Raw genomic sequence first — 23,110 nt, forward strand, 5'->3', positions numbered from 1 at the left:
ATTAAAGATAACATTACAAGATACAGAGAAATTGGGTTATTCTACCTAAAGAGTAGGTAGGGTAGAGAAAATTATGATGAAACGAAAATTAATGAGAAAAATATATGTAAACTGAATTTAAATATGAAACATTACCTCTTTTACTCATCAGGGACTTGAGATGCTGTGAATATATATTTGAGATGGTATGACTATATAAACAAAATTAAGGGAATTTGACTTTCTCTTGTCAATTTTAATTGAATATATTTATGAATTCATCTGCATTATGTCATTATAATGAGAAAAAAGGTAGTAGGTAGGGGAAAAACATTTTTTTTGTAATTCCACTTTATATCTGTAATTTGTTAATGTTTAGCAACAAATAAGAAATTTTTTTGCAAATAAGTTCTGTATGCTAATCAAATTGAACCAGATTGAAAATGTAGGGGAATATACTATTCTTGTTGCTACTCCACAAATACCTTGTCCATTTAGCCTCCCACAAGGTTCAAATCTAATCTAACATCATCATATAAATCTTATCGTATACCAGTTTTTACAAAGAGAGGATGTCTCTTTAGGAAGATCACTAAAGTGATGGTTATAACCTTGTCATTCTACTTGTATAGCTTGATGATGAACGTGCAGAGCAAATGTCAAAGATGACTTTGATGAAGGAAACCATAACCACCATCGAAAAGGAAATGAAATCACTTGCAAGAAAGGCAATGGATACTGAAAGTGAACTTGGCAGACAAAAAGCAGAGACTAATTCTCTGAGGTAAACTCAATTGCCTTCAACAACTAATAGTTTATTATAAGTAACTTGACTTTTTGTAGTTTACTTTGTAACAGTAATTAAGTTATTTGTTGACTTTAATTTGGGGGAGGATTATCACGAAGCAGTTGTAGAAACCTCACCACACATTAATTGATTTTCCCAAGGTCAATCACAAATTGGTAATGCCATACTTAACCAGGGCTCAAACCTCTAGTAATCGCAATCTTACATTTGGAGACAGCCTCACTGTTTAATTAAAATAGCTTTTACAAAGCCATTCTGTGTACAGAGCATGTTTGACTTTGGTATTTGATTGTTAATTTACCTTTATAACTTAAATTATATTCTGGGATCTGACAGTGTAACAACACACAAAACATAGGTTTTATCGTCGGCAGCCGTCCGTCTCGAGAGACGATGGTGTAGCTTCTTAAGAGTCTATCTGCACCGCCGAGAATGGCTGTGCAGTCCGACTCGGGAGTGACATGGTATCTGTCTCCTCCCGTGTTGAATCGACATCTTGCGATGACGCTGAAGCTACAGAGCCTGGGCAGGGTAATATGGAGGGTCTGCTGTTGCCCATGCAGCAGACCCCCCCTCTCTTCGCAGCTGAAGGATCCAAGGGAAAGACGGAGTCAATACAGCTTGGCTTCAGGTGCGCCGCAGGAGTTGCCGGTGTTGACTACAACATCAAACCGCCTTAGGGACTCCGGCTCCGGATTTTCTGTCGGGGTTTACTCCCTTAGCCTTTCCCCTGAAGAGGTATGCCGCAAGGCAGCGGAGGTTTTTTGGAATCAGAGTTTTCCTTCTCTGATGTGCCCTGACTGGAAGATCGAACCAGCGACACTTAGCTCGCAGGCTGACGCTCAATCCACTGAGCTAAACCAGCCAGGAAAATAGGTTTTATAGTAGCTTAGAAAAAGGGTGGTTTAGAATATAATGAAAAGCCATAGCAGAGAAATAGGAACATGTCATGGAACTTATTAACTGAATGTCAAGTACTATGCTTAGCCCTTCCTATATACAGTATTCCCTCACTTTTTGTGGGTATTATGTTTTAGACCTGCCCCCCGCGAAAGGTGAAAATCTGCGAAGTAGAAACCTTACATTTATTTTAGTATTTATATATATTTTAAGGCTTTATAAACCCTTCCCACACCCTTATAAACTGTTCCTGGTCCCTTATTAACCTTTCCCACTCCCTTACTAACCTTTTGCCCACTTTTATAAACACTACTTATGTTCTTAAACATATTCTACACTCTTAAACCTATGTAACTTTAACAACATACGTATACAGTACTGCAAATCCCACGATATAGCAAAAAATCTGCGATAAATAATTAAATATAATATTTTTAAAAATCCCACAATACAGTGAGGCCGCGATAAGTGAACCGCGATATAGAGAGGGACTACTGTACTGGTACCATAGCAGGAGAAATTCCAGTAAAGTGGCCTATGGGCACTAAGTATAGGGGAATAAATTTTTGAAGATCTCCATGCTAGTGGTTTTATTTTCCTTTTAGTGTCTGTTGTTGTGGAAAAAAGAGGTTCTACAGATTCAGTGAGGTTGAAATTCAGTGCATCTATGGACATTGAAAAACAGTAGTTCAAGTTCATGAGTTCCCAGTCTTCTCTTTGATCTTTCAAGGGTCTTTGGTGCATACATTGGAATCACTTGTCAGGATAGATAATCACTCAAATTCTTCCCTTCATTTAGTTTTTAATTTCCTGCTTAAAAGGATATTGCAATCTCAGGTAAAATAAAAATAAAAATAAAATAAAACAACATCAACAAAGAAAACCTTGAAAAAGTGTAAAGAAAACTTAAATCACCCATAATTCCATAACCCGGGGAAAGCTGTTATTAATATAGATCTATTTTTAACCAGAAATGTTTATATCTGTATGTATATATGCTTTCTATGTAATTAACATCATCCTATATTAAGTGATATATTTGAGCAATTTCACTTAATTGTATACCATAGCATTTTCCCATGTAATTAGAAGCTCTTTGAAAACATTTTACTAGTTTATTAAAATATTTAAACAGATAGATGTCTAATTGGAGTTTTTTATTGTACATTTGTTTTAATAGTATTATTGAAGTATAATTGACAAATATGTGCAGTAGCTACGTATGTTTAAAGTGTTCAGTTTGGTCAGCTTTGACATATGTATATACCTATAAAACCATCACCACAATCAGGATAGTGGCCCTAACCATCACTCCCAAAAGTTTCCTCATGCCCTTCTGTAACCTCTTCCCTACCTAGACAACCACTGATTTGCTTTCTGTAATAGAAATTTGTATTTTAAAAACTTATATAAATGAAATCATACAGTATATATTCTTTTTGTCAAGCTACTTTCACTTACCATAATTATTTTGAGATTTATTCATGTTGTGACATATAATCAAGAATTTATTTCTGTTTATCACTGAGTAATATTCATTGTATGCTTACACTGCATAGACATTTTGGTTGTTTGCAGTTTGGGGGTTATGAATGTTTTTATACGAGTCTTTGTATCGACATATGTTTTTATTTCTCTTGAATAAATACCTAGGAATAGATAGAGTGACTGAGTCATATGATTAATATACGAGGGAGGACCCCCAAAGTAGAATTTATTTATAAAAATAGTGTATTCTTGCATGGTTAAACTACAGTCAACTTAAAGTACTCTCCATTTGATGCAATACACTTGTGGAGACATTTTTTCCATTGCTCAGAATAGTTTTTGAACTTGTTGATTTTGACACCTTTTACTATTTCTGCCATTTCTTTGTTTCACCTCTTCCACATCTGCAAAATGTTTCTCTTTAAGGACTTTTTTTTCATTGGGGAAACAAACAAACAAAAAAAGTCTCTCTGGGCAAGATCCAGTGAATAGAAAGGTGGGGCATGGGGATCATGCCGTTTTGGGTTAAACACTGCTGAACACTCAGTGCCTTTTGGGCAGGTATGCTGTAAATCACCCATTGTGAAATGGGAAAACGTGCTTAGTCATCAAAAAAATTCACTGATGCCAAAAGTAGCCTCTCAGAACAATGTCAGCTGGTACATTGATACAGATGGGTTCCTAGAACACCCATCTAGTGGGGGAAGCCTATACTACAAGGGGCCCACCCTCCAGAAGCTAATTCTAGTTTTTGGGTCCCCCTTGTATATTTAACTTCTGAAGAAACCATTAAACTATTTTCCAAAGTGGTTATATTATTTTATTTTACATTTGTACTACCAGTGTATGAATGTTCCAGTTGTTCCATATCCTCACCAACACACGGTCTGTGATACCTTAATTTTAGCTATTCTGATAGGTATGTATTATGGTTTTAATTTGCCTTCCTAATGAGTAATAATTTAAAGCATCTGTTCATGTGCTTATGTGCCATACATATATCTTCCTTAGTGTCTGTTCAAATCTTTTGCACACTTTTACTGAGTTGTTTGTATTATTATGAAGTTGTAAATTTTTTTTGTATTTTAGATGTTTTTTGTCAAGTATGTGTTTTGTAAATATTTTCTCCGAGTTTGTGACTTCCCTTTATATGGTCTTAACAATGTCTTTTAAAGAGCATATATTCTTGATTGTGATTAAGTGAAATTTATTAATTTTTAAAATTTTATATCCAGCTTTTTGTGTTCTTTTAAAGAAATCATCAAGCCTAAGGTAACTAAGATTTTTCTCTCATGTGTTTCTTCTAGCAGTTTTTATAATTTTAGTTCTTACATTTAAATCTATGATCCATTTTCATTTAATTTTTGTATATTGTACTAGATACAGATCAAAGTTTACTTTTTTTGCATATGCATTTCCAAATTGTTCCAGCACCATTTGTTGAAACACTAACCTTTCTTTTAAGTCTCAAATTAGGAAGTGCTATTTCTCCAACTTTGTTTTCCTCAGAGCTCTTTTAGCTATTCTAGTTCCTTTGCATTTCAATTTTAGAATTAGCTTTACACATACAAGTGTACAAAAAAGCTTGTGTGGGAATTTGGTTGGAATTGGGGGAATATGACATCTAAAGACTATCAAGTGTTTCTACTCATGAACATAATATGTCTCTCCTTAGGTTCTTAATTTCCCACATAATAAGTTATAATTTTTAGTATATAGAAGTTATGCTTATTTTGTCAGATTTATCCCTACGTATTTTCTGTTTTTTAATGCTATTGTAAATGGAATTTTAAAATTTCACTTTCTGATTGTTTATTGCTTGTATATAAAAATTTTTTAAATAAATTTTGTATTTTAGAACACTTTTAGATTTACAGAAACAAATTATGAAGATAGTACAGAGTTCCTACATTCCTCATACCCTATTTCCTCTGTTATAAACATCTTATGTTAGTATGGTACATTTGTTACAATTAATGAATATTGATAGATTATTATTATACTTCATTCAGATTTGCTTAGTTTTTCCCTAATGTACTTTTTCTGCTCCAGAATCCCATCCAGGACACCATATTACATTTAGTTGTCATGTCTCCTTAGTCTTCTCTTGGCTATGACCATCTCAGACTCCTTATTTTTCTTTAAGTATATTTCTACTGATTATGCTGTTACAGTTGTCCCAATTTTTCCCCTTTGCCCTCCACCTGGTACCCCCCTTCCCTCTAGCAATCCTTCCCACCCCAATTAGTTTATGTCCATGGGTCATGCATGTAAGTTCTTTGGCTTCACCCTTTCCTATATTATTCTTAACATCCCCCTGTCTATTTTTTACCTACTTAATTGTGCTTCTTAATCACTGCACCATTTCCCCCTTTCTTCCCCTTTCCCCTTTTGCTGATAACCCTCCAAATGATTTCCATACCTGTGATTCTGTTCTTGTTCTGGTTATTTGCTTATTAGTTTGTTTTTTTTGTTTTTTTAGATTCAGTCGTTGATAGTTGTGTTTTTGTCATTTTAATGTTCATAGTGTTGATCTTCTTTTTCTTAAATAAGTCCCTTTAACATTTCATACAATAATGGCTTGATGATAATGAACTCCTTTAGCTTGATCTTGTCTGGGAAGCACTTCATCTGCCATTCCAATATAAATAATAGCTCTGCTGGAAAGAATAATCTTGATTGTAGGTCCTTGCTTTTCATCACTTTGAAGACTTCTTGCCAGTCCCTTCTTGCCTGCAAAGTTTCCTTTGAAAAATCAGCTGATAGTCTTTTAGGCACTCCTTTGTAGGTTACTCTCTTCTTTTCTCTTGCTGCTTTTAAGATTATCTCTTCCTCTTGAACCTTTGGCATTTTAATGATGATGTGTCTTGGTGTGATCCCAACTTGTCTGGGACTCTCTGTGCTTCCTAGAGTTGTATATCTATTTTCTTCACCACATAGGGAAGTTTTCTTTCATTATTTTTTCATATAAGTTTTTAATTTTTTGCTCTTCCTCTTCTCCTGGTGGCATGCCTATGATTTGGATATTGGTCCATTTAAAGTTGTCCCCAAGGTTCTCTCTCTCTTTTTTTTTTTTTTTGCATTCTTGTTTCTTTTTTGTGTTCTGCTTGAATGTTTATTTCTTCCTTTTGTTCCTTTGATTTGAATCCTGGCTTCCTTCCCTTTACTGTTGGTTCCTGTGTATTTTTCTTTATTTCACTTTGTGAAAGTTTCATTTCTTCCTTGATTTTTTGCCATGCTCTATGAGTTCTCTGAACATCCTTATCCCTCGTGTTTTGAACTCTGCATCTGATAGGTTCACTGTCTTCATTTCATTTATTTCTTTTTCTGGGTTTTGTTCTGTTCTTTCATTTGGGTCATGTTTATTTGCCTCTTCAATTTGGCAACCTCTTTATGTTTGTTTCTGTGTATTAGATACAGCTGCTTTGATCCCCTGTCTTAGTATTGTGGCCTATGTAGAAAAAGCACCTATAAATTGTTTGTGGAGGGGAAGCCTAAGGTAATTGAAAGGCAGGGCCACCCACTTCACTGCTTTGTGGCTCTGTGGTGGGGGGCTTGGAGAGGGGACAATGTTGCTGTCTGTCTTCTGGCAATTTGCCCAGCACTTGCCCCATTTCCAGTCACTTCACCCACTTCCCATATGAAATTGGGGCCCTTCCAGTTGGTGTCCTGGGTTTGCATACATTCTCAGGCCATATGGGCCCTTTAAGCAGTGAGATTCCAGCAGTTTATTCTGCTGCCCCAACACCCACTGGGTTTTACAGCCAAAGGTAATGGGGGTTTATCTTCCTGGTGCTGGAACTGTGGGCTGTGTGGTCTGGCCTTGGTCTAGGATTGGTCGCTCCCAGGGTATTCCTCCTAATTTTTGTCCACCACATGTGAATGTGCGACGGTCTATTCTGCCATTGCTGCTGCTTGTCTGAGCCACACCACCTCTCTGCCCCATCTCCACGACCCTACCCTTCCTACCTGTCTGGATGAATGTGGCTTCTTTAAATCCTTGATTGTTGGACTTCCATATGGCTTGATTTTCTTTTGGTTCTAGTTATTTGTTTTGGGGATTTGGTTGTAATTCATTCCATGGTTGTATGAAGAGGTGAAGTGTGTCTACCTCTGCCCCCATCTTGACCAGAAATAGGCAGTTGTCCCTTTTCTGAGACCTTCCCTACAGAGCCAGCAGGTGGGGCCATATCTGAGACTCCCATCAACCTGGCTAACACTGTTTGCCCCTCCCTAAGATCCCCTGGGGCTCCATCCACCCAACTTATGGGCCCACCAAACTGTTAACTGTTACTTTTCCATATGAATGGCGGGTCTTGGTTCATGCTTCATAACTTCCTAAATCCTAATCAAATAAGCAACAGTTGGCCTCAGTGAGCCTTCAGCCCCATCCCTCTTGCTAAGTGTCCCTAGTCCCCCACTAGCAGCAGCCAGCCTAGATTTACTGCTTGGTGTTGCCTGACAATCTCCTAGCTCAGCACAAGTAGTAGCCACTTCAGATTGTTTTATAGCTCACGCATGGTGGCATGGGGCAGAACACAAGTGGGAGCTGAACTTCGCCTGCACCACCCAGGAAACCCCAGAATCTGCACATCCTGTAGACAGCTCAAGGTGCAATTGTTAGAGGTGGATATATTCAGCCACACAAAGGGCGCACCTTGAGTACTCAGCTTGGGTGATAGGGGAGGCTGTGGCACTGGGCCCTACAGGATCCCTACTACATTTGGCCATGCTACCAAGACAGGGAGTCATAGCAACTCTATCTAATACAGAGAAACAAACACAGGGATGCTGCTGATATGAGGAGACAAAGAAATGTGGCCCCAATGAAAGAACAGATCAAAACTCCAGTAAAAGATATAAAAAAAAAAAAAATTGGAGATAAGCCATCTTTCAGATGCAGAGTTCAAAATATTAGTTATAAGGATGCTCGGTGAACTTATTGAGGACCTCAACAACATAAAAAAGATCCAGTCAGAAACAAAGGGTTCACTAATTGAAAACAGAACAATTTACAGGGATACAACAGTAGATTGCATGAAGCCGAGAATCAAATCAATTACTGGAACATAAGGAAGCAAAAAGCAAGCAATCAGAACATGAAGAAAAAATAATCAAAAAAACCATGGTAGTGTAAGCAGCCTCTGGGACAACTTCAAGCATTCCAACATTCTAATCATAGTGTTGCTAGAAGGAGAAGAGGAAGAGCAAGAAGTTGACAACTTATTTGAAAAAACAAAGGAAAATGCCCTTATTTGTTGAAGGAAATAGAAATGCAAGTCCAAGAAGCACTGTAAGTCCCAAACAAGATGGATGCAAAAAGCCCATTCCATAATTAAAATGCCAAAGTTTAAATTTAAAGAGTGAATCTTAACAGCAGGAAGAGAAAAGCAGTTAGTTATGTATAGGGAAGTTCCTATAAGACTGTCAGCTGATTTCTCAAAAGATACTTTGCAGGCTAGAAGGAACTGGCAAGAAATATTCAAAGTCATGAAAAACAGAGACCTATAGCTAAGATTGCTCTACCTAGCAAAGATATTATTTAGACTCAAAGGGCTGATAAATCTTTAAAGACAAGAAAAAAACTGAAGAAACTTATCATCACCAAACCATTATTATATGAAAAGTTAAAGGGACTTACATTTGAAAACGAATATCAAAACTATGAAAAATAAAATGGCAATAAATACATATCTATCAACAATTGAATCTAAAAAACAAACTAAGCAAACAAGAAAAACAGAGATGTAATAATGGATATGGAGAACATTTTGATGGTTGCTAGATGGGAGGGGAGTGTGGGGGAAATGGGTGAAGAAGTGAGGGGATTAATAACTACAGATAGGTAGTTACGGAATAGTCATGGGGATGTAAAGTACTGTATGTATAGGAAATGGAGTAGCCAAAGAATTAATGCATGACCCATGGACATGAAAATAGTGTGGGGATTGCCTGAGGGAGAGGGGGTTGCTGGGTGGAGGGGAACAAAGAGGGAAAAATAGGGATGACTATAACAACATGATCAGTAAAGTGTAATTAAAAATAAAAATAACAAAATAACCCTGGCTGTTATGGCTCAGTGGATTGAGCACCAGCCTGCGAACCAAAGAGTCGCTGGTTTGATTCTCAATTCAGGGCACATGCCTGGGTTGCAGGCCAGGTCCCCAGTTGAGGGCGTGGGAGAGGCAACCACACATTGGTTCTTCTCTCCCTCTCTTTCTCCCTCCCTTTCCCTCGCTCTAAAAATAAATAAAATCTTTAAAAGTAAAAAAAAGAAAGAAAATTTAAAAAATAACAAAATAAAACCTCTATAACATAACATAGAAAAAGCCTAGATCACGTGGGGTATGGTCATGACAATGTTACAACTTATATGTATAGTATTATGCTATTTAACACATGTACAGGTTCACATAACCACTGCTACATTCAAGATACGAACTATTTCATGAACACAAAGGTATCTCTTGATTGTTTCTAGTTTTTGGCTATTACAAATAAGGTGTACCTTATGCATTTAATGTAATTATTGGTATGGTAGAGTTGTATGTTTTTTTTTTTCTCCCCCCCCCCTTTTTTCCTATCTCTGTTTTCTGATATTTGCCTTTCTGGGGTTACTTGAACATTTCTTTTAGAATTCCATTTTAATTTACCTGTAGTAATTTTGAGTATTTCTATAGATGTTTTCAGTGGTTTCTCTGGGTATTATATTATACATATAGAGCTCTTCACAGTCTATTGTTATCACATTTTATCAGTTTAAGTGTAGAAATAGAAATAGTGCCTTCCTTTAAATCTTTTTACCCTTCCCCATTTATAATTGTCATTATAGGTACAGATTTGTTATTTTTTCTGCCCAGGACTTAAGTTCCCTTAATGTTAGTGCTCAGGTTTTTCACTGATGTTTGCTTAGTCTAAGATTTTATATATTATATTAGTTATTATTATTTTTGAATATTGTGGAATTTTGATTATGTGAGTATTGGACTTTTCATTCTGTTTTTTATGTCTCTTAACCTCTCTTTTTTTTTTTTCCTGCATTGTATTATAGAGAATTTCTCTGATCTTTTTTCCCCAACTTACTAATTGTCTCTCCTGCTATATCTGTTGTGTTCTTAAAGTTGTCTATTGATTTTAAAAAATTATTTTAATTATACTAGTTTAATTTTTTGAAGTTCTCTTTGGTTCTTTTTAAAAATCTGCTGGTTCTTTTTTCTTTTTATTATGTAATGTTATTGCTTATTTTATGTCAGTATGTAAACACAACTATTCTTAAGTTTCTGTTGGAAAACACTACAATCTGAAGTTTTGGGGCATCTAATTTAATGAGTCTTTTGACTCTCACTAAGTTTGGGTTATTACTTAGTGTTTTTAAAATTTGAATTATGAGGCGATTTTCAACACACCTTTATCTGAGGTTTAGTTCTTTGTCTGGGTTGAGGGTGTGTCCCTCCAGCAAAGTTTTGTGTTTATTTCTGCCGAGTGTTCTAGGATATATGATCATTCTAGAACGGGATTTTATTTTGATTTCTTATCTCCAGATTAAGAATTCCCAAGGAAGACTTCTGGTTGTTACTATTACCCTGAGCCTAGCAATGGTTAGTAGACAAACTGATTTTGTCTAGTCTGACCTTTTCACTTATGTTATAGTCCTCAGTGCTTTATGTGAGGTTTCTTAGTTCTAATACTTGCATTGCTGACATCTCTATGGCCTCATCTTTTGTTTCTGAGTTAAGACACAGGACCCTGGACTACTGAGACAAGCAAACTTCAGCCATATCTAACATAACCTCAGTTCATGGTACATCCCTTACAAATTATTACAAGTTTTGTTATACATTTAAAAGGATGCTTCTTTATATTTTAGGATTCTTCTTTATATTAGAGGACTTCCAGATAATCTAGTTTCCATAATGCCAGAAATTATATTCTGTTTACTTGTTTATTGACTGTGAACTCTATGACGGCAGGGCCATCTACTTAGGTTCCTTAATACCTGGTACCTGGTACATACAGAACACTTAATAAATGTAGAATGAATGAAATGCTATTTATTACAGAATTATTATAGTAGTGAAAAACTGAAATGAACCTAAATTTCTAATAATAAGTGACTAATGAAGTAAATAACTCTTGCTCATATAATATTTTTCAGTTAGAAAATGATGATTTCGAGGGCTGTATTATAGACTGAAAATTATTAAAGATTACGGATAGGTGAAAAAAATCAGGATTTAATTCTGAATTTATAGTACGGTAACTTTAAAATATGCATAACACTGAATATGAAAAATACAAAAAAACAATAGTGAACACCAAAATAATAATAATAGCTTATGTTGGAGTAGTGGATTGAGGATCCCTTTTTCCCCTTTCTTCTCTAAACTTCCTATAATGTGATTCTATGAAAATACTAAAGAGAAAAAGTGTTTATTAGTGTTCTTAAAGGTTTTTAGATTTGAATACACTAAGGTTGATGAAACATAAAAATTTTAGAATTAGTTATATTATTAAAATGTTTACAGAGTGTTATATGAAAATACAGAAAAAGATCTTTCTGATACTCAGCGACACCTTGCTAAGAAAAAATATGAGCTACAGCTTACTCAAGAGAAAATTGTATGCTTGGATGAAAACATTGGTGAGTTATTTTTTACTGATGTTACTTTTTTTAAAGTCTGGTTGAAAAATATTTTGTTTTCTTCAATTATAATATAGATAACTTGGAGGTAGGCCCTTAAATTAAAAGTTTGAGTCAATCATGGAAAAATATGTTTTTCATTGATACTCAACTTTTTAACTTAGATTTAGGACCATAAATACTTAGACATGGCTTCATATTTTTCAATGAAAATATATCTAAACAAAGCAGCAAAACTTTATAATTTATGATCATCACTTAAATTTACAAATTTTTGTATGATATTGTGGCTTTTTCATGGCTATTGTAATGAAACGGTACACATATATTACTTTTGGTGGAACGTGTACATATATTTTACTATATCTATGAGATTACTTGGGTTTATAGAGAAAATTATTTTTACAAAGTCTCCTATTTATATTTCTTATCAGTGACCTCGATGAAAATATGGCCATAATTTAATCTTTTATAACTGTAAAGTAAAATTTTGGTTAGGACTCTAAAAGAGCCCGTTTTAAAACAGAAGAAATATTTTAACCATTTACTATTATGTAGTTCAAAACCGTCATAAATAATTAGGTGGGTAGACATGCTTTTCATTGAGATAGAAAATATTAAAATATATATATATATAAAAGGGGAATATTGAAAAACTCATTTTTAGATATTTTAAGTCTTAAGTAAAAATGTAAAGTAAACCATTAAATAGATAAGTTTTTATCTCTGAAGAGAAACCTAAGCTAAAGATATACATTTGGAACACAGCATATAAATGATATTTTAAAACCATAAAGTCATGTAGAGAAAATATAAATAATGAGAAGAGGATCCAGGACTGAGTAAGAAGAAGCTGAAGAAATAGGAAGAAAACCCATAAATGTTATTTTGGGAGGCAAGGGAGCAAAATGTTTTAAAAAGGAGGGGAGTAGCAGCAATTGTCAGAGACATTCAAGAAGCAAAAATAAGATAGATGGAAAAATGTTGATTGGATTTGGCACATTGGAGATTTTGCTAACACTGACAAAATTTGGATTGAGTGTTGAATGTGGAAGATGGAATAAGTTAAGGAATGACTGGGAAGTGAGGAAGTAGAGATAGGAGAGAATAGAAATCTCTTAAGAAGTTTGGCTACTAAAAGTAGCAGAAAAATGGATGGTAGGTCGCTTGAGGTTCAGGTTTTCTTTTAAATCTAAGAACTATTGGAGCTGTTTCAGAGCTTTCATTTATTTATTTATTTTATGCCAATGGGAATGAACTCAGATATCAGAACACCCAAAACATGTGGTTTGCCTCAAAGCTAGTACTTCCCAGAAAAGGGAATTGATGTGTTCTCAAGTACTATAGTGATCATCCTCTTGGCATATGATATTGCTTCTCTTAGTGCTGGACTGGATGGCTGTTGGCAGGGATTACCTAGAGATCTACCTGTGGTTCTCAAACTTCAGGGTGCGTCAGAGTCACCTGGAGAGCTAATAAACATCATGGAGCCAGGCTCCTTGGGGTAGGATACAGCCAAGGCTTTTGTATCTTTACCAGTTTTCTGAAGAGGTTGTCAAGCTTTGTTGTGCATTAGAATCATGTGGGAGGGGTGCTTGTTAAAACGTAATTGCTCTATCCACTCAGAATTTCTAATTCAGTAGGGCTGGGGTTCCCAAATGATGTTGATGGTGCTGGTTGAGAAATAACACTTTGAAAACTAGTATTATATGTATACCTATCATTTAGGCCTTTAGCATTGACATTGGCTTGCCAGTGTTTTTACAAATCAAATCAGATGTCCTGGGATAATTTTTTTCTAGGAATTTTTAGAAAAAATTCAGAAAGTTTAAAACAATTTTCAAATATTAAGAGATATTTCACTCTGAAGATGACTTAATTGAATATTTTGTTAAGATCTATTAGTTACCAACTTATATATAACAGTAATTTCAGTCAAGAGCAAGGGAAAATAAGGGGGGAGAATGGTTGTTTTAGTATTCCCCCCAAGTTCATCCGCCTACATTCTCCTCCCCGCAGCAAATGTAAACCTACTTCGAGAACTTGTAATATAGAGCTTTCCTTTCCTATTCTTATTCAAATGTGTTAATTATGCTTTTACATTTATGAGTTATTTAGAATTTCATGGTTCACCCTAATTTTCAATCACTAACAACAAAAGCCATATTTTTATTTGGGATACAGTACTCACTTCTAGTCATCGAATATAATATAGGACAACTTAGTTTCAAAAGTATTTCAATCTGCTTGAACTGGAAAAATATTATCTTGATTTAAAATGCCTTTATGATTACATACTTAGATAATTTTACAAGGCAAAGTATTGCCCATCAAGAAGAAATCAGCATTCTTGGTACAACCCTCAGTGATATGGCTAAAGAAAAGGAATGCCTGCAAGCATGCTTGGATAAAAAATCTGAGAATATTGCATCCCTTGGAGAGAGTTTGGCAATGAAAGTATGTTCTAAGAACTGTTGTTTAAAAGAAATGTTTGCACTTGCATTGAATAAAATAATAGGATTCTTTCAAATTTATTCTAGAGAGCTGAAACTTTAAAATATGATTTTGAAATATTTCAGGATAGTCTTAAGAAATATGTGTTCTTTCATCAATTTATGATTAACATAAACTGACAATAACTAATTCAAATATCAAAATGTGAAGCATGAAAAAATGAAGCATGATAAGATAGCAGTGAGGCTCATTTCTTTTTGAAAGCACACCAGAACTTATATTTTCAGGTAGCCATATTGGGAGGCAATATGTTTATTCTGTTAAAATTGTCTTTGTGATTGTATTCAGAGCTAGATGGACATTTTTGTGTCATCCTTAGTCATTGAGACTAGGTGATACGGAGCTGGTAAATAAAGCTGGACGATATCTCCAGCCCTCAGTTTTTGTTCAAACAACATAAAAGGTGTTGCCAAAAAATGCAGGGAAATATTGATACCCTTTTCTAGCTCATAAACTGATTCTGAAGGCAATTCCAACACTGTTTTCCACACATCTTAAAGGCAACATCTTTGGAATAAGGTCTTTCCTCTCTCTAAGAGAACTAATTTATTCATTTATTCATCCATTCATTCAACAAACACTTATTGACATGTACCAGGTATTATGTTAGAAACTGAGAAGGAGGGAGCATGCCTTCCTAAGCTTATAGTATAATTGGGGGAGAGATAAATAAAGATGCTATTATGATAGAATGCGCTAAGTGCCATATGATGTATGCACAATGTGTGGTTGGAGTTTGGCAGAACCACACTTGATTTAAGCTGGGGGTTGGAATAGGTGAGGAGGGAAATCTAGAAAGCTTTCCAGGAGGTGATGGTGCCTGAACTTCCCTGAAAATTGACTAAGAATTAGGAAAAGATTTAGAGAAAGGATACAGTGAGAGAAGTGGTGATTCAGACAGGCAGAATACTTTTAACAGAAAGGGGAATCCAAACAGAGCAACTTAAATGAAAGCCCAGTGGCTTTCATAAGAGAATTTCATTGGATTTCTAGATAGTTTAGTATGTCTGGAGAATACATTGCAAAGAGGTAAGTATGGGGTGCGGATAGGGAGCAAAGGGTGAAATGGGATAGATAAGCAACAAATTATTAAAATATAATTACTGTTGGGTTTAGATTATCATCAATATAGTGAATGAGATAAAATAATGTAAACAAAAAATGACAATTAGATCTTCATTTAAAAAGAAATATTTTTGAATTTGCTAATCCATGTAAAAGATGGATTATAGGGAAATGAGAATAGTAACAAGGACACTAGTTAGGAGTAAAATGATAAGAACTGTTAGGATAGTGGCAGTACCTGAGACAGAAACAGATCTGTTAAGTAAGATTGATAAGAGATGTTTTCTCACTTAGGAACCATGTGAACAGTGTCTGTGCATGAAGTGGGAAACAGGCTCAGAGAGGAAGACTATTGATATGCCTTTGGGACATGTAACTGGAATATTCATAGGCTCTTAGATTTTTAGGTTTGGGGAGAAAATTTGAGTTAATAAATTTGGAATCATGAGCCTAAGTGAAGCCATCAAAGTACATGAGATACTAAATTTTGGTTTACTTGTTTAAAAGGCTGACTTGTTACTTTATAAGCTATACCTTAATACTTTTTAAAATTTTGTGGGTTTTAGGGGTAGAGTCTTGTTTCTCATATTTAAAACACTTTTTCAATAGTTAAACATGATTTTCTTTAAAAAACTAACTTAGAAACAAATTATTCATATCTTTCTGAATATCTTCCCTCTGCTATATATATATATATTTTACATTTCTTCCATTCTGCTAATAGTGCCAACATTATCTTTTCCTTCACAAGGAATATTGACTTGCAAGTTCATTTCAAATCAAGAACTTTATATAAGATCACAAACATAAACACATTCCTCCTTTGAAGGGAAAAAGATGTTTTAAATCAGGATTAAACATTCAAAAGAAGAAATGTTTTCTGCAATGATATTTCAGAGCTGAATTTACAAATACCCTATGGTGAAAAGCAGTAGTTTTTACAGCCTAATCTGGATATTACAGAAATAATTTCTATGGAAAAGTTTATACTATAATAAATTAGGTGAAGTTTTTAAAAAATATCTTATTGGCAATCATAGTTAAGAAAGATGTCCTACTACTTCATACCAGTTAAAGTGAGAAAACTCAATAGCAAGTTCACAGATTTTTGAGGGATAAAAGCTAGAATTATTTGTGTAATATTTTAGTGTGTTTCTTTTCTCTTAAGTAAATTTTTGACCATCTTGTCCAGAATAAATATGTAACAATTAACTTGAATCTGTGTGTCTGGTTGGACATATTGGGTTGTACAAAAATATTAAATTGATAATGATGGAATAGAGTTCAACAGTTTGAGAAATGGTGATATTAGGGCAATATTAAGAGAAAAATAGGGCAAATAAGATATATTATTGGATCCTACCCAGTCATCTTGTTGCCCTTGATACTTTACAATGTTCTTGGATAATCTTACTTTTAAGATGAATTTCTATGGATAAGAGAAAGTCCTTTTTAGACTTATAAACCAGATTTAAGCTTAACCAATTAATGACTTTCAGAAACACTGAAAGTTCAGTTAGTTTTTCAGAACTCATTTAGAAATGTTTTAAATTATATTTCAAAAGCATGTGTTAATATTCCATTTTAAGCAGTATTTTCTCTTTGAGTTTTTGCTCCATTGGCCATGCTTTGCTAATGGATATGTTAACCATATCCCAGTATCCATTACTGCGAGGTTGGAATCTGCTGCATTCATTCTACCAGAAAGCAGAACGGGAAACTGGAGCTGAAACTACTCTGGAGAGGACCACATGAATAAAGGAAGATAATACCTACACATGTGCACGCACACACGCAACTAAACTGCCTTTCTAATGAACAGGAACAGAACTGGTTCAGAAATATAGATTTAGTTTTTCATCTTGTTTACTTAGTTGCCAATGATTTCAAAATTCAAAGGCAAAGTGAAATCTAGTTATTTAGTGAAAGAACAGTTTTCCTACTTTTTTAAGTGTCTGTGAATAGTATCTATAAGTAGTTCACATCAACAAGAATTTTCAAAGGAAGAGGTGTGGGAATGGTATTGACGGCATGAAAATAATCACACCCATTTCAGCCTTGACTGACTCCATTAGTCTACTCCCTCACCACACTCTTGAAAAAAGATAATATCAATAGTTTATTTTATTTTAATTTAATTTAATTTTTTGCTTTAGACCTAACTTTTACCTTCTTATTAACTCACACCTAAACTCAATAATATACTTTTATAAATAACTTCACTTTAGCAGCTATTTGAAGATGTTGATGATGAATATCAATAATATAGTTGATCAAAGTTATTATTCTTAAGAACTAAATTTAGTTTTACATAATTCATGTTCATGGGTTTTATAATGTGAAGAGAGGAAGTGAATCAATTCTATTCCTCACAGAGAACACCCTAATGCAAAAACATTGGTTGGCCTCTAAATACAGAGTGTTTATGAGGTTCTTGTGTTGCTGGGTGACTTCACTAAATTTTAACAAAATATGTGATTTATTGACCTCATATGAAGACACCTAAGTGTAGCCTTTACTTTAATGAGCATAATCTACTATTTTTATCTAGTATATATAAATATTCACATTGATATATTAGGTTTTAGTTTTAAAGTATAGGAAAGATGAATAGAACATAAATATTTCAACCCAAATGGAAATTAAAAGGGGTGGGGTAAGTTTCTTTTTGTTCATTCAGTTTTAACAGATATAACAGTTTAAGATAATTTTTTCATTTCATACTCATATTAATTTTCAAGGAAAAGACCATTTCAGGCTTGAAGAGTGTCGTTCGGGAAATGGAACAGGCATCAAGGTAAATCACTCGTTCAACAAGAATTTGAGTATTTATTAGGGGCAAAGTACTATGTTAGGTATAAAGGAAGAAGCAAGGGAGTTATTGGTATATATAGGGTTATAACTTTCTAATATTGGAAGAAGGCCGAAGTCTGTGTAGGGAAATAAAAGAGGGTGTGGTGTTTGCCAAGGAAAGGAACGGGCATTCAAGGTAGAAAGGACAGCAAAGAATCACAGATAATGTTGAAGAGCTTCTGGAATGACAAGTAGGTTGAGTGCTGGGACCTCAAGTGTGAGAGGAGATGTGAAGGGAGGAAAGGCTAAACACAGGCTGGTGTTTGTCTAAATGAGTCTTGATTTTATCCCTTGGGAAATAAGAAATTATTGAATAATTTTGAGGAGATTTTTGCATTAGAAAGACTTCCCAGGCTGAAGAATGATGATAGGATGGGGTAAGGGAGTCGGGGGACCGGGGCAATGTGCTTGTTAGGAAGATGATCTAGGAAAATGCCAGTTTTTGGCTGGGGTTGAATACTGGACATGTAGAGAGTATGGAAAAAGGTGATTCTCCTCTGACTTGGAAGAGCCATTGAGACCTTGTAAATATATCTTGTAAGCAGTTAAATATAAGAGTCTGGAGTATAAGGAAGAGGCCGGGGCTAGATACAATGATTTCAGGGTTATATGGGGTAGGGAGCCATGGATATGTCGAGCAAAGGCATAAAGTAAGAAGAATCAGGGGACTAAAAGTAAAGCTCTCAGAACCATTAAGTTTAAGAGGGCAGAGGAAGAGTAACCTGCAAAAAAGACAGCCATGGCAGCTAGAGGTAGGATGAAAGCTTTCTTACGTCAGAAGTTTTGAAATACTTAATCATTAACTATTATATGTATTTAGTATCCTTTTTGTCATAGGGAAATGTTGGCAACAGAGAAACTCCAATGCACCATCTTTGCAGTCTTTATTCCTATAAATTTAAATGTGTTTAAAATTTCTTCAAATGTTTTTATGCTAACTGTCCATCTTCTGTCTTGTGAGAATTTGTTATTCTGTTTTGACAAAATGTCTCTTCTTATATACTGTTTGATTTGTGGAATAGACAGTCTACTGAAGCACTAATTATGTGTGAACAAGACATTTCCAGAATGCATCGGCAGTTGGATGAAACAAATGATGAACTGGCTCAAGTTGCCAGGGAAAGAGATATCTTGGCTCATGAGAATGACAATCTCCAAGAACAGTTTTCTAAAGCTAAACAAGAAAACCAGGTATATTTGTTTTTAGTATCTATTTGTCCAAGAAAATGTATATTTCTTCTGAGGCTCAGGTCTCTTTTCATTTTGTAGAAAAACTCAGACTTTCGAACCAGCCATTTTTTTTCTTACCTTTATTATGCAATATGCCATGTAATTTCTAAGTGAAATCTCAGTCATAAAGTGTTAAATATTAAGGAAAAGAGGGAGCAGGGGATATAACAGATTTGTATTGGATCTTAGGAGTGCTCAACAAATGAAGATAAAAACCTTCCAAAACTTTTTAGAAAATGGTAGATTTATTTGATGGACTATTATTCTGTTTAATTATGAGTGTATGAACTATGCCACATTTTTAGACAGCATTGTAAGTTTTTTCACGAAAATTTGTTTTATAATTACTTCCCCTCTAAGCTAATGCATTTTACCCACTGTTCTCATTTTTCATATTATTAATTTGACCATTAAAAAAATTCTATTTGGGAAGATTTCCGGTCAAGATGGAGGCATCGGTAGACATGCTTCACCTCCTTGAACAACCATAGAAAGAATTACAACCAGATCTCAATATTAATAACACCCAGAACTGCAAGAAAATTGAGCTGTATGGAAGTCCAACAACCAAGGATTTAAAGAAGACACATTCATGTAGATGGATAGAAGGGGCAGATTCTTGGAGACGGGCGACATGGCAGAGTGGCATGGAAAGGAAGCAGTAGCAGCAGCAGCAGCAGCAGCAGGAGCAGAAGCAGCAGCTGAATCAACAAGAGGCAAAACTTGGGAGGGAGTGATCCCACTCCCAGGGCAGACCACACAGCCCAGGGTTCCAGCATTGGGAAGATAGACCCACATTACCTCTGGCTATAAAAACTACTGGGGGTTGGGGTGGCAGAAGAAACTGCCATATTTTCACTGCTTAAAGGACGAGCATGGTCTTAGAACATACAAAAACCCACCCACTCCAGGATTCAACACTGGGGCACCCACTGGAAGGGCACCAGATGCATGCTGGAAAGTGGTAAAGTGATGAAATGGGAGGGCTGGGTGAACCACCAGAAGCCAGGTGGCATCATCGTTCCCTCTCCAAGCCCTCACCAGTCAAGTGGCTTGCCCCATTCTAGCAATTACCTAAGGCTCCACCCCACACAATTAACAGGTGCCTTTTTTACATAGACACAATACTAAGACAAGGCGTAAAAGCAGCTTTACCTAATACACAAAAACACAGGGAGGCTGCTAAATCGAGGATACAAAGAAATATGGCCCAAATGAAAGAGCATAACAAAACCCCAGGAAAAGAACTAAACAAAATGGAGATAGCCAAGCTATCGTATGCAGAGTTCAAAACACTGGTGGTAAGGATGCTCAGAGAAATCCTTGAGTATGGCAGAAAAATAAAGAAAGAAATGAAGCTTACACTAAGTGAAATAAAGAATAATCCACAGGAAACCAACAGAGAAAGAAAGGAAGCTGGGATTCAAACCAACAATTTGGAACATAAGGAAGAGATAAACATTCAACCAGAACAAAAAGCAGAAATAAGAATTTAAAAAAAGGAGGGTAGGCTTAGGGACCTCTGGGACATCTCCAAATGTGTCAACATCCGAATCATAAAGATGCCAGAAGGAAAAGAGGAAGAGCAAGAAATTGGAAACTTATTTGAAAAAACAATAAAAGAAACTTCCCTAATTTGGCAAAGGAAAGAGACGTACAAGTCCAAGAAGCACAGAGAGTCCCAAACAAGTTGGACCCAAAGAGGACCACACCAAGACACATCATAATTAAAATGCCAAATGTGAAAGATAAAGAGAGAATATTAAAAGCAGCAAAAGTAGAGAGTTATCTACAAAGGAGTTCCCATAAGAGTCTTAGGTGACTTCTCAGAAGAAACTTTGCAGGTAAGAAGGGACTGGCAAGAAGTATTCAAAGTGATGAAAAGCAAGGACCTACAACCCACATTACTCTATCCAGCAAAGCTATCATCTAGAATGCAAGGGCAAATAAAGTGCTACCCAGACAAGGTAAAGCTAAAGGAGTTCATCATCACCAAGCCATTATTACAGGAAATGTTAAAAGGACTTATTTAAGAAAAAGAAGGTCAAAACCATGAACATTAAAAAGGCAACAAATTCACAGCTATCAACAACTGAATCTAAAAGATACATTCTAAACACACAACCAGAACAGAAACAGAATCATAGATATGAAGATCATTTGGAGGGTTGTCAGCTGGAAGGGGGAAGGGGGAGAAATTGGGGAAATGGTGCAGGGATCAAGAAGCATAATTGGTAGGAACAAAGTAGACAGGGGGATGTTAAGAATAATATAGGAAATGGGGAAGCCAGAGAACTTATATGCATGACCCATGGACATGACCTAAGGCAGGGGACTGCTGGAGGGAATGGGAGTACCGGTTGGAGGGGGTTAAGTGGGAAAAATTGGGATAATTTAATAGCACAATTAATAAAATATACTTAAAAATGAATATGACAGGAAGAAGATAATGATAAAGAATGGTAGAGTATTATAAAAAGAATAAATGAAGGTAAAATAAAATGAAAAAAAAGTCTGTTAGGAAGCTTTCTTCCCCACTGAAAATTTGTAAGTTCAAATGATTTTCCCCACTTTGCTGTCACTCTCAATATGTTTAGTTTGCATCATAAAAGCCTGTATTTTTTAAATGTTAAATATTTATTTATATAAAGACATAAAAATGCAACATTTTGTTAATTATAAAAAACTGCCTGAGTTGTTAAATACTGTGTTCCAAAGTTAATGCATAATGGGATCCTATAACAGAAAAGAACAGTACATAAAAGTGAAAGAAATCTGGGCCCTGGATAGGTAGCTCAATTGCTTAGAACGTCGTTCCCATACACCAAGGTTGCAGGTTCAATCTCTGGACAGGGTACATACAAGAAGCAACCAATGAGTGCATAGATAGGAGGAACAACAAACCCATTTCTTGCTCCCTTAAAAAAAATAGTCACAAAACTTTTAATGAAAGAAATTAAATAAAAAATGGACCTTAGTTAATAATGTATAAATATTGGTTCATTAATTGTTATAAGTATACTAATGTGAGATGTTAATAAAAGAGGAAACTGAATATAGGGCATATGGGAACTCTGTAGTATCTTCACAACTTTTCTGTAAATTTAAAACTATTCTAAAATAAAGTTTTATTTTTTAAAAGTTAATGAATAGCTGTAAAAAAATGGTGAATTTATGATTTTATATACTCTGTAGCTAGATTAAATAAGCAAAAGGTAAATATAATTTATATTCATGAAAACTAGATTAAAAACTCTCCTTTTTACCACCCAGAGTTAGCCACTTTTAACATATTTTTTACTGATTTTCAATGTATTTTTTAAAAGTTTATTCTTTTACATGAACTTTTTATGTAGCTGGGATAATACCACATACCCCTTTATATCTTGGTTTTTCTACATGAGAAGGCAGTAGAAGAATGGAGTGTTTAAAACTCTCATGAGTTTGACTTCCCCTGCCTGGCTGTGTGATAATATCACTTAACTTCTCTGAATCTCAGTTCATCATCTGTAAAAATGGAAAATAAACAAGAATATGCCTAGAAAGCACTTATCAGAGAGTCCAGCATAATCACTCAATATCTTGTAGGCTCTGGTTATCTTACTGTAGCATTATAAGCACTTCCTTGCTTT

General features: G+C 35.0%; 1 protein-coding gene across 1 annotated transcript in view; it reads left to right on the top strand.

The window, feature by feature from the left end:
- The window catches only part of TSGA10 (testis specific 10), a 113,586-nt gene that overhangs the window by 7,841 nt on the left and 82,635 nt on the right, over positions 1-23,110 (top strand). The window contains exons 5-9 of the mRNA XM_090280340.1: positions 612-763; positions 11,701-11,816; positions 14,119-14,273; positions 18,137-18,192; positions 19,271-19,439. Coding sequence (XP_090136466.1) covers positions 612-763; positions 11,701-11,816; positions 14,119-14,273; positions 18,137-18,192; positions 19,271-19,439 — 648 coding nt within the window. The remainder of the gene's footprint in view (positions 1-611; positions 764-11,700; positions 11,817-14,118; positions 14,274-18,136; positions 18,193-19,270; positions 19,440-23,110) is intronic.

Source organism: Furipterus horrens, unplaced genomic scaffold (assembly GCF_987537825.1).
Source record: "Furipterus horrens unplaced genomic scaffold, mFurHor1.1.pri manual_scaffold_6, whole genome shotgun sequence".
Taxonomy (NCBI): domain Eukaryota; kingdom Metazoa; phylum Chordata; class Mammalia; order Chiroptera; family Furipteridae; genus Furipterus; species Furipterus horrens.